Raw genomic sequence first — 13,387 nt, forward strand, 5'->3', positions numbered from 1 at the left:
GGATTGCTTGAGACTGGGAGGTGAAGGTTGCAGTGAGCTGAGATTATGCCACTGCACTCCAGCCTAGGCAACAGAGTGAGACCCTGTCTATAAATAAATAAATAAGTAAGTAAATAGTATTTTGCTACTACATACATAATAAAACATAGTTTTGTACCTTGTCTTTCTAAAAGGTACTGCCCCATGCTCATGAGATTTTGGAACTTATGTACATAGTACATTTCTAATGGCATATACATTTGTATAACCCTCTTAGGAGCCAAGTTTTCTATAGTGCACTAAAAGATATAAAAATGCATATGCCTTTTGTCCTCATATCTACCCCAGAGAATTTTCTCCAAGAGAATAATTCAGCAGGTTTTTATTAAATCATTACTATATTCTAAGAACTATGCCAGGCATGAGAGTTACAGAAATGTAGTGAAGACACTTATGATGTACTCATGAAGGTGTCATCAAGTCATCTGGTGGAGGTTAGAAAAGGCTTCAAGGGAAGGAACTGCTTGAGATGGCCCTGAAAGGATGAGTAGAGTTAGCCAAGCGTGTGCCAAGAGATAATGGTATGATACAACACGGGTTGTTCTGTTTATAATTATCTTAGTGTGTCTGGGCATAAGATTCATACAGGGAAATGTTAAGAAATGAAGTTGAAAAAACAAACTGTATTATAGAATGGTTTATATATAGGTCCAAGAACTTTGGAATTTTTCTTGAAGGTGATAGGGAGTTTTTAGAGAATAACAAAGAGAAACACAATCAGATTTGTATTTAGCTGACTTCGTGTAGGTTCAAATAGAGGATGGCCAGTTTTGGAGTAAGATGAGTTAGAGGAGCACTGCAATAGTTGAAGCAAGGGATTTAGAGCACCTGAGTTAAGGGGGAGGAAGAAGGTACAGTAGAGGAGAAATAGAATCAACATAACTTTAATAGATTTGGGGGAAAAATGGGTTATGTAATACATGGTTACTTGTGATGATAACATTTTAAACAACCTAACTGGAGAAAAGACTTAGTTGGGAGAGGAGAAGTGAGGATAGAGTGGGGTAGAATAAGCTGTGCTTTAAAATTACATGTTACAATCCATAGTATTCTTGGTTTTGTTTTTTTAATGTTAAGTATCTAAAAATTCCCTTCTTTTGGACAGGTATTTAGCAGTGTTTTTTATGGAACTACCTACCTTTACCATGCAGCCTGTATAAAAAACAAAATTTAACCAGCCATCTAATTTTTTTAAACTTGAATACCTTATTTGAAAAGATACAAAAGCAGCAGGATTCTTTATATTAGTAATTAATAATTCAGCAGGAAACAAACTATACTATTATATATAAATAAAGAAAGACAATCATTTGGTTAAATTGAAGACTATGTAGTTGTCAGAACATTACAAACATTACATTTGTGATTTTCTTTATGCTGTTGTGATGGGACTTCAGACATGTCAAACAGAGAACAGAACTGTCTCCTCCTTCTCACTGAAGCCGAAGCATCTTCCCTCCCTTCAACCTCATGTTGGCCCTGTGCACACTGAAAGAAAGTTGCACTTTTCTTTACTGCCAAGTTGTCACTTTTAATACCTAGCCATCTTGTTGAAGTCTGGCTCTTAATAAAGTATTCTATCAGAGAAAAACAGTTTTTCTGTGCTAGCAAAGAACCAAATTTTCTTCCCTTTTGGCTTGATTTTTATAAATCCTTTAAAAGAAATCTTTAAGTAAAAATATGTTTGTGAGCGTGTTTGGGTCTTTGTCTTGAAGTAGTGTAAAATTTTATTTAAAATGAAGGTAAAATGAATTGTGGCCTATGGTATAAAGATGGTTAAATAGCAACATGAAACAGATAAGCCCCCATCAGCAAAGGTCTAAACAACAAAATGTTCAAATAAATCTGTTATTCTGAATAACAGATTTAATATGTTATTCAGAATATGTAATAATAGAGTTTCTTTATAATATTGATGCTGAAGCACTATAGGATCCTGAAATTAACATATGTTGAATTAACAAATTATGTACCATGTAGTTTATTATTGAGTGTATTTCTTGTCTTGTTTTACCATCAATAATCAATTTATGAAATTTTTACAATCTTGATTAAGTGCAACTTTTAAAGAGAATTTTGAACCTCCATCTTAGAGTAAAAAGTTTTTAAACAAGCTGTTTGTTCTAAAAAAGACAAGTAGATATGCCCTACCATCTATAACTTCGGTGTAATCTCATATATTTCTACATCTAATGATGAGGTACTAAATGTGATTACATGGTAATTGAATGAACTTTTTTTTTTTTTTGAGACAGAGTCTTGCTGTGTTGCCCAGGCTGGAGTATAGTGGCGTGTTCTCAGCTCACTGCAGCCTCAACCCCCTCCAAGCTCAAGCGATCTTCCCACATCAGCCTCCCAAGTAGCTGGGGCTACAGGAATGCACCACCACACCTGGCTGATTTTTGCATTTTTTGTAGAGACGGGGTTTCACCATATTGCCCAGGCTGGTCTCAAACTCCTGGGCTCAAGCAGTCTGCCCACCTTGAACTCCCAAATCGTTGGGATTACAGGTGTGAGCCACTGCACCCGGCCAAATGAACTTCTTCTAATTCAGAATCATTAAAAACAGAAGACTCATGAAAAACAGAAAATTACTCTGACAAATTCGATAAAGATATTTAATAATGTCAATTAAAACACCACTAAATAAATTGGAGAAATTATTCATATTGCTACAACTTATTTAAGGAGAATTTAATGTTATAAAATAAATTTCAAATGAATAGATGATTAGGATAACCAAAATATTCCCCTTTTTCTCTGATGAGCTTCTGGATACACAGATGACTATGCATGGTTTTCCTAGTGGTATTTTATAACCACTAAGTAAGTCAGAAACTATATTCCTAACTGTTCTAGTTATATGGCTATTTGATTGTTTAATATTTGAAAATGTACTTTCCTACTATAGATTAAGGGATCTGTTGGAACATTTACTTCATCTACTTTCTATTAGTGAAATACAACCTTCTTATTTCATTTTCTTATATTTATGGCTATGAGGGCAACTAGTTGGTAAGTACTCAAATATCTGTGTAATGAGGACATGCTCAGTGGCTCACACCTGTAATCCCAGCACTATGGGAGGCTGAAGTGGGCGGATCACCTGAGGTTAGGAATTCGAGACCAGGCTGACCAACATGGTGAAACCCCGTCTCTACTGAAAATACAAAAATTAACTAGGGGTGGTGGCACGTGTCTGTAGTCCCAGCCACTTGGGAGGCTGAGGCAGAAGAATCCCTTGAACCTGGGAGGCAGAGGTTGCAGTGAGCTAAGATCATGCCACTGCACTCCAGCCCGGGCGACAGAGTGAGACTCCATCTCAAAAAAAAAAAAAAAAACCTGTGTTATGAATGAAGATATATAGTCTTCTTATCTGAGCTCATTTTTTTTTTTTTTTTTTCCTGAGGTGGAGTTTCGCTCTTGTTGCCCAGGCTAGAGTGCAGTGGTGCAATCTTGGCTCACTGCAACTTCTGCCTCAGAGGTTCAAGAGATTCTCCTGCCTCAGCCTCCTGAGTTGTTGGGATTACAGGTGCCCGCCAGCACGCATGGCTAATTTTTGTATTTTTAGTAGAGACGCGATTTCACCATGTTGGCGAGGCTGGTCTCAAACTTCTGACCAGGTGATCCACCCACCTCGGCCTCCCAAAGTGTTGGGATTACAGGCGGGAGCCACGGTGCCCAGCTTGAGCTCATGATTTCTAAAAGATTTTTTTCTCCAGGAGAAGTGAGCTATATCTTAAGTTCTAATACCAAATCAGAATTTTTTTTTTTTTTTTTTTTTTTTTGAGACGGAGTCTTGCTCTTGTTGCTCAGGCTGGAGTGCAATGGCACAATCTCGGCTCAGTGCAACCTCCGCCTCCCGGGTTCAAGCGATTCTCCTGCCTCAGCCTCCCAAGTAGCTAGGATTACAGGCATGCACCACCAAGCCCTGCTAATTTTTGTATTTTTAGTAGAGACGGGGTTTCGCCACGTCGGCCAGGCTGGTCTTGAACTCCTGACCTCGTGATCCGCCTGCCTCAGCCTCCTAAAGTGATGGATTACAGGTGTGAGCCACCGCGCCCAGCCCAACATTTTTTTTTACATAAAATGTTTGCCAGTCATATACTAATGTGGGCACATACTAATTATTCCACAAAAACTATCATTACATCATTTGCATGAGGCTGTAGTTATATTTATCATATAGCACTTGACACTCTTCCACTAAAGATGTAGACCATTGTTCTTAACTTAATGCTATCATTAGAGATATGAAAATCCATCTGGAGAAAAATTTAGAAGAAGAGCGCCAGATATTACTGCAGCAACAAAAAATATGTCGAAATCGAGCACGTAAATATTTTGTGGAGTCAAATCGGAGAAAAAAGTAAGTCATTGCACTTTATTCTGAAGTACAGAAATTCAAAGTCAGTATAAAGTAATAGTTTCTCTACTTTGTAGCACTTTATGAAACTAAGTCATGGCAATGTTATCTGTGAAACACTGATCAAGATTTGTGTGACTTTGGAAATTTTATTATTGTTTTCCTCCCCATAGCACAAGGGTGGTGGTGTATTATCTAGGTCTCTGACAGTAGCAGTCTTTTTTTTTCATAGAACAGCTTATTGCATTGTCATGTACACTTCTTAAAATGACTATGAAATGTACTATCTTCTTTTTTTGTATCATTTCATGATGATTTTTAAATTACCAATTAATATTTAGTCTCTATTGGTATATAGTTTGAGTTTGATTTGTTATTCACTTCTATATAATTTTTCTATATCTGCCACTTTTCATTCGTTCAATCTGAAAAAATGGAAAAATATGAATAATGGTACAAAAATTGGAAAAATATGAATAATGGTAGAAATATGAATAGCAGTAGAAGTGGTAGAAATGTTTTATAAGTGAATGCTGGAAAAAGAAGCTTTCTAAGGTAAACTAGAAACTCTAGTAAAGTAAAAATACAAATTGTTCAATCACGCTTAACATTTTTCAGGATGTTTTTTAAATATTAGATTTTTTTGAGACAGAGCAGTTATGCCATTTTTAAATTGTTTTTGCTACCTTGTCCATATTTCTACAATATATGAATAGCAGAAAATCCCTAAAGTTTATTAACTACATCACTGGGCGTATGTTACAAATCCCATTTGAGGAATACAAAGTTGTTTACCTATAATTTTTGCCTGGCATTATGTTTATTTTTAGATTAACTTTTTCATTGTCTGATGTAGTTGAAATTATTTACTGAAATTTAGAATTTTATTTTGTATGTATCTGTTTCCATTTTTCTCCTACTTTTGGGCTCCTGGCATCTATAAACGGCATGTGACAGGTGTTCGATAAAGATGAATAATCATATGTTGAAAGAGTAATGGACTTTGGGGTCAGAGATGTAGGAAATACTAGCTCTATGAATTAAAGGAAGTCTGTTTAATGTCTTTAAGCCTCAGTTTTCTCATTTATGATTGGAATTAATAACATCTGTTTCAATGGATTTTGCTGTACAGCAGAAAGGGTAGAAATAAAGTGGAGTATTTGAGAATACATGTAAAAATATCAGTGTCTGACATATAAGACTTCCTATTTTTATTATTAATGTTTGTCAATTGTTTATTTTACAATAATCGACTTTGTGTAATAGCAAGCCTTATATGGAATTTTATTAATAAATTTTCTATTTGTATTCTCTCATCAAATGTAAGAATTCTGATGTAGAAAATGACAGAAAAGAAATTTTGGTTTAAAATTCTAAGAGGCAGGACATTTTCCAATAAAATATTATTGTGTTTTAGTTTCTGTTACCCTAAAGTGCAATGTAAAGATACATAAACATTTCTTTTAAAACACTAATCATTTGTCTCTGTATTTCACCTTTTATAAGGGGGCCAAATTATTTGTGCATATCCCAATTTCAGGAGCTGTTTATGATTATGGTCTTCTTAACCATGCCATGATCTATCAATTTATACTTTACATCATTTAAGTTTATACTGTCCACTTACATTGTGGTCACAAAGGATTTTTTTGTTTTGTTGTGGTTTTGGCAGTGTGTGTGTGTGTGTGTGGTTTTTTGTGTTTTGTTGTGTTTTTGAGATGGAGTCTCACTCTGTCGTTCAGGCTGGAGTGCAGTGGCACAATCTCAGCTCACTACAACCTCTGCCTCCCAAGTTCAAACGATTCTCCTGCCTCAGCCCCCAGAATAGCTGGGATTACAGGCACGCACCCCCATGCCCAGCTAATTTTTTTGTATTTTTAGTAGAGACAAGATTTCGCCATGTTGGCCAGGCTGGTCTCAAACTCCTGACCTCAAGTGATCCTTCCGCCTGGGCCTCCCAAAGTGCTGGGATTACAGGCATGAGCCACCATGCCTGGCCATCCATACTATATTAAAGAAAATTAGGATATTTTGAAGTTATCTTTGACTATTTAAAATGTTGTGACATAAGACAGTCGTTTATTCACTCAACTAACATTTACTAGGAAACCCCAAGGTTTCATATTCTGAAGGATAAAAAGATACAAAGCATAATTTCTGCCCTCAGATTACTGATAGTGAAATAATAAAAGATGGCAATGCTATGCAGTAAGTACTACAATAGCATCACTTCCAAGATTCTATGGAAGCACATGCCATAGACTTAAAGGACAAGAAAGAATTCCTGGAAGAACAAAGTCTTTTGTATTAGTTAACCAAGAGTTAGCCAGAGAAGATGAAGAGGAAGGGAGATGTTTTATTTAGAGAGAACAGTATATGAAAAAGCCTAATGTTATGAAATACAGGACAAAAGTTGTATGTAGCTGATGCATGGGAATATGTGTAAGAGTATCAGGAGATGAAGTTACAGTGTTGATAGTACACATTTTATGAAATAACTTTTATGACAATCTAAAGAAATTAAAGATGCTGTTGAAGGAACAAAATCAGAGGAATGTCATGATCAGATTTATATTTTAGCTCATTATAGCAAAGGGGTAGAGGATGAATTGAAAACAGGCTGGAGGCAAAGAGTACAGTAGAAAGCTGTTATAATGTTCTAGGCAAGAGGATGGTTATGGAGGTGGAGTTGGATTGAGTAGACAGGGTCAATAGGAGTCAAGGATTAATTATAGGTGAAGCATGATCAGCATTGCCAGAAATGGAATTCTTGTAGATTATGAAAACTTTAACATTTTAACATAAATTTTTCTAAAATACAATGCATATTTCTGTAATCTTTCATATAGTTTATGATAAAGGTGGTTTGATCTTCTTACCCTAGAATCATTATTATGAGCATTAATATTCTCCATTATATTATTGTACTGCCTTTGAGCTGTTAAGCTTTATTTAGTTTATAATAAGTAGCCTGTAACAGTTAAACTTGGTGAGTTCTTGCATCGAGGATTATCTATCTTCTTGTAATTTCTCTTTTTAAAATTAAACTCTTGGCTGGGCGCAGTGACTCACGCCTTTAATCTCAGCACTTTGGGAGGCCGAGGCGGGTGGATTACTTGAGGTCAGGAGTTCAAGACCAGCCTGGCCAACCTGGTGAAACCCCGTCTCTACTAAAAATACAAAAATTAGCCCGGCATGGTGGTGCACTCCTGTAATCCCAGCTACTCAGGAGGCTCAAGCAAGAGAATCTCCTGAACCTGGGAGGCAGAAGTTGCAGTGAGCCAAGATCACGCCACAGCACTCCAGCCTGGGTGACGGAGCAAGGCTCCATTTAAGAAAAAATAATAAATTAAATTAAATTAAACCAAATTATACTCTTTATTTTGAGGTAATTGTAGATTCACAGGCAATTGTAAAAAATAAAACAGAGAGATTCCATATACCTTTTACCCAGTTTCCCCCGGTGATAACATCTTGTAAAACTATAGTACAGTATCACAACTAGGATAATGAGATGTTTGTAGTCAAGATACAGAACACTTCCATCACCATAAAGATCCCTCAAGTGTTGTCCCTTTATAGCCACACCTACTTCTCTCCCAGTCCCACCCCCTGGAAATCACTCATATGATGTTCTCCATTTCTACAGTTTGTTTTCATTTCCAGAGTGTTGTATAAATGGGATCATACCATATATAACCTTTGGGGTTGGCTCTTCTCACTCAGTACAGTTCTTTGGGATTCATTCAAGTTGTAGTGTGTATCACTAGCTTTTTTATTTTTATTGCTGAATATTTATTATTATTTCATGATGTGGATGCACCAGAGTTTGACCATTCATCCATTGAAGGACATGATATCTCAGTCTATTATAAATAAAGTTGATAAAAAACATTCATGTGTAGGTTTTTGTATAAACATAAGCTTTTATTTCTCTGGGATAAGTGACCATGAGTACTCTAGGTAGGTCACATGGTAGTTGCACGTTTAGTGTATTTAAAAACTGCCAGCTGTTTTTCAGAGTATAAGCATGATCGAGCTTTTCCTCATCCTCACTAGCATTTGGTATTGTCACTTTTTTATTTTAATCATTCTGATAGGTATGTAGTAATATCTCATTGTGGTTTTAATTTGTACTTAGGGAAGTACAAAATTGCTAATGATGCAGATTATCTTTTCATATTTTATTTACCATCTGTTCTCTTTTAGTGAAATTTTCTTTACATTTGTATTCATTTTTAATTTCTTTACATTTGTATTCATTTCTTTACATTTGTATTCATTTCTTTACATTTGTATTCTTTTATTATTGAGTTTTGAGAGCTCTACATATATTCTAGATACTAGTCCTTTGTCAGATATGTAGCTTGTAAATATTTTCTCCTACCTTGGAGATTGTTTTTCCATCTTCTTGATAGAGTGTCTTCCAGAGCAGAAATTCTGAATTTTGATGAAATTCAGTTTATTGGTTTTTCTTTTTATGGACTGTGCTTTTGGTATGAAGTCCAGGAACTCTTTGCTTAGCCCTAGGTTCTGAAGATTTTTCTCCTGTGTTTTATCCTCAAAGTATTATAGTTTTATGTTTTACAGTTAAGTCTGTGATCCAGTTTTAGTTAATCTTTGTATGAAGTATCAGATGTTTATCAAAGTTTGGTGGTTTTGTTTGATAGTTTTTTGGGGGATGTGTTTTGTCTCCAGATGTCCAATTGGCCCAGCGTTATTTGTTGAAAAGGCTACCTTTCCTCCATGAATTGTTTTTGCACCCTGTCAAAAATCAGTTGAGCATATTTGTATGCATCTATTTTGGGGTTCTTTATTCTATTCTACTAATTTTTGTGTCTATTCTTCCATCAACACTCCACAATTTTGATTACTGAGCTATATAATAAGTCTTCAAATCATGTAGGCTGATTCTTCCCACTTTGTTCTTCTACAAAATTGTTTTAGGTATTCTAATCTGCCTTTGAATATAAAATTTAGAATAACCTAAACCTGCAAAAATTATTGTTGGGAATTTCATAGGAATTGCATTATACTTATATATCAATGTGGGATGGGGAAAATTGACATCTTCTATTGGTCTAAAATTAGCTTTTTTGTGTGTGTCTCTGCCAGGCTTTGGTATCAAGATGATGCTGGCCTCATAAAATGAGGATCTCCTAATAAATCTACTGAGTTTTTTATTTCAGTCGTTGCATTTTTTAATTCTAAATTTTTTCATTTGACTCTTCTTTATATTGATTCTTTATGTCTTCTATTTATTTGCTGAGACTATTTTTTCATCTGCAGACGTGCTCATTGAAGCATTTTTGTCGTGGCTGCTTTAAAATTTTAGCAAATAATTCTAACATTCCTGTCATCTTGATGGTGGCGTATGTTGATTGTCTTTTTTCACTCAGTTTGAGAGCTTCCTGGTTCTTGGAATGACAAGTGATTTTCTCTTGAAACCTGAACATTTTCATATTCTATTCTAAGATTCTGTGGCTTATTTAAACCTTCAACTTTAGCTGGCTCTCTCTGACACTGCTCTAGTGGGGGAAGAAGGGATGCAGCCTCACCATGGAAAGATGGAGATAGAAGCCAAGGTTCATCAATCAGCCTCTGTGGACACCAGACGAGTAGGAGGGTTCCTTATTACTGCTGAGCAGTAGCAGGAGTTCCAGCTTCTCACATGGTCTCCATTGATACCACAGTGGAGGTGGCCTTATTACTGCTGGATGGTGATGAAAGTCATGTCTCACTGCAGGCTTCCTCATGTCTCTCTGCAGGCCTCCTCAGATATCACCCACTATGGAGAGGTAGGGCATCTCTTCCTGCTGGGTAGGTGAAAATCCAGACTTGCCACATAGTCTCTGCTAATACCAGGGTGAGGAGAAGACCACATTACCACCAGGTGGAGATGAGAGCCAGACGTTCTACTCAGCTTCTCTGACAACATCCCTACAGCAGGGTTGAGAGCACATTGTTATAAGGGAGGCAAGGGTAGAAATCTAAGCTCTCCATTTAGTCTTTTCTGGCTGGATGGGGATGGAACCACAATTTTCTGTGGTGTTCGGATGGAGTAGCAGGATTATTGCCTAAGTTTTCTGCCTAGCTATGCTGATCTTTTCCTTATCCTGAGGCTAGAAAGCGCAAACTTTAGTTGGTGTGTGTGTGTGTTTGTGTGCGCGCACACACGTGTGTGTGTGTGTGTGTAAGCTTTTTGATGCTTCCATGCTTCCAGCTTTTTTCTGCTCCAAGTCTGGAATATATGAAGCAAAAAGAAAACCCAGAGAACTTAATCACCATGTCCTTCCTCAGGCGCCAAGGTCCCTAGCCTGCTGACCTCCTCTTCTTCACTTCTCAGACTCTTCTTATGGCGGGGGTGTGTGTGTGTGTAGTTGTCCCTCGGTATCTGCTGGGGATTGGTTCCAAGACCCCCAGGGATACCAAAATCCACAGATGCTCAAGGCTCTTATATAAAATTGTGGAGTATGTGCATACAATCTATGCACGTCCTCTCATATGCTCTAAATCTTTTCTAGATTACTTATAATAACTAATACAGTGTAAATGTTATGTAAATCGTTGTTATACTGTATTTTTATTTGTATTATTTTTATTGCTGTATTGTTATTTTTATTGTTTTTTTCCCAAGTATTTTCAATCCAGGGTTGGTTGAATCTATAGATATAGAACCCACAGATATGGAGGGCAAACTGTATATATCATGCACAGGAGTTTTAGTTGTACTTAGTGGGAGAAATAGAAAAAGTATGTCTACCTCCATTTTCCCAGAAGCAGAATTTGTTTCTTTTTAATGTTAGTATTTCTCCTTCTAGCAGCTCCTTCACATTTTAAAAATATTTCTAATACATTTTAACCTACCGAATAGAGGGATTTTGTTAGAACTGAAATCTAAGAATAGTGAATGAGAACCTAAGTGATCTCGTTACTGAATTTTTAAGCTTTAGTTAATTGATATGTTTCTCTTCACTGACACCTCAGCCTTTAGAGAAATGAGGTACTTTTATGTTTTTATTTTGTATGATGTCTATTACTAGTTCTATGAATCTTTATTGTTTGGGTGTTTTACCCTGTGATAGTGTATTGAGGGTGATTTTCAACCTTTCATTTGTTTTCTTTTACAGTCAAGTGAAAGACAATGTGTTGGAAAATATGATTTTCAATACATTTTTTTAGGATTTCAAATAATTTTAAGTCTCAGAAAGCACAGAATCATAATCTGGGACACATGTTTCTTTGACAGGCAATGAAAACTCACAGTATATTATTGGGTTTAGTTCTATTTCTTGTAGGCTTATTGTTGGCATTATTGTTTGTTAAAAATGATATTTTTCGGCCGGGCGCGGTGGCTCAAGCCTGTAATCCCAGCACTTTGGGAGGCCGAGACGGGCGGATCACGAGGTCAGGAGATCGAGACCATCCTGGCTAACACGGTAAAACCCCGTCTCTACTAAAAATACAAAAACTAGCCGGGCAAGGTGGCGGGCGTCTGTAGTCCCAGCTACTCGGGAGGCTGAGGCAGGAGAATGGCGTAAACCCGGGAGGCGGAGCTTGCAGTGAGCTGAGATCCGGCCACTGCACTCCAGTCCGGGCGACAGAGCGAGACTCCGCCTCAAAAAAAAAAAAAAAATGATATTTTTCATTTCTAGAAACTATGTCTCCAAGTGCATTTTTTAATTTGCAAGAAGAACAATTTTTCCTTATTTTTAATTTTTTAATTTCTAATTATCTCAAAATACGTTTAGCTTTACAGTTTAATATTATCATATCTCTAGAAAGTTGTAACTACTTAGATCTGAAATATAGTTCCATCCAGAAAAAAGAAATGTATCACAAAAGGCAAGTTCTTCAGTTCTACATTTGTCTCCTGTGACCTCAGATACTCTAAATACTACTCCCTAGGTTCTGTTGTTAAACTGTTGCCATGATGTTTATTTGCTCACTTCTTAAGAGTATTTCCAACAGAGGAAAATGATACCCGTAGCTGTAGACTCCTGGGAAACTAGAACAAGTAGTTTGGCATATAGCTGTCATTTGATGAGATGGCTCACATTTGAGCCAAGGTGCTCTACATGTTTCATGAGGCAGAACTGCACCTGTTAAACAGACGCTTCCAAAGTTGCTAAGGCAGATTGTGTTTCTTCTGCAAAAAAGACTAATTCCAGGGTAAATAGGAAGAAAAATGTACTTTCTCAACTCTGAATTCTACAATGGTAGAGAAGCTTTCTCATTTTTATTGCCAGTTCCTTCTATTCTCACAGCACTTACCAGTGCCTGGCACCGAATAATATAAAAGGAATTCTGTAAATAGTCATGGAGTAATGAAAGAATATAGTAATCATCACTATGATTGCTTATTAAAACTTTTTATTATTGGCCTATCATTGAGTTCAGGAGTAGAAATGTCTGCTTATTGGTCACACTCCATCCCTGGTTTAATGTGGCTCAACCTAACACAGGTTTTATTTTCTCCAGTCCCATAAAATACTGCATGAAATTATTATTACTTTCTGTATACATTTTAGCCCAGAAAACCTGGCCACCGTGGAACAATATGAAATAATGCTGATGATAATTTGCTATCAAAATAACTTTTGGACAATAACAAGGAAAATACCACCTCTTAGCTTTGGAAATCCATCATTCATCATTGGCAAATATTGCTGAGTTGGTGGTTATTTTCTCAATTTCTCGAACATGCTAAGTTTTTTTCCCTCTCAACTCAGGGCCTTTGCATACTGTTTCTGCCTACAGCACTTTTTCCCCATTTTTAAAATGAATTTCCCATGTGTATTTGGAGTTTTTTAGCTTAAATATCTCCAGAGAAATATTCTCTGTTTACCTTATTTAAAGTGGGTTCCCCTGGCTCCCTATCTCAAACTAGAGTTTCTTTACTTCCTAGCACTTATGACAATTAGTAATTCTTTGTTTACTTGGTTTTGTTAGCTTGTCTCGCTAGATAATAAATACCTGCCT

The 13,387-nt window shown here is 36.4% G+C and overlaps 1 protein-coding gene across 1 annotated transcript in view; it reads left to right on the top strand.

Annotated features, from left to right (window-relative positions):
• Positions 1–13,387, top strand: part of CEP126 (centrosomal protein 126) — an 87,094-nt gene that overhangs the window by 3,291 nt on the left and 70,416 nt on the right. Inside the window, exon 2 of the mRNA XM_033205657.1 lies at positions 4,289–4,408. Within this exon, the coding sequence (XP_033061548.1) occupies positions 4,289–4,408 (120 nt within the window). The remainder of the gene's footprint in view (positions 1–4,288; positions 4,409–13,387) is intronic.

The sequence above is a fragment of the Trachypithecus francoisi genome, unplaced genomic scaffold (assembly GCF_009764315.1).
Source record: "Trachypithecus francoisi isolate TF-2019V2 unplaced genomic scaffold, Tfra_2.0 Lachesis_group8, whole genome shotgun sequence".
In the NCBI taxonomy this organism is placed as follows: domain Eukaryota; kingdom Metazoa; phylum Chordata; class Mammalia; order Primates; family Cercopithecidae; genus Trachypithecus; species Trachypithecus francoisi.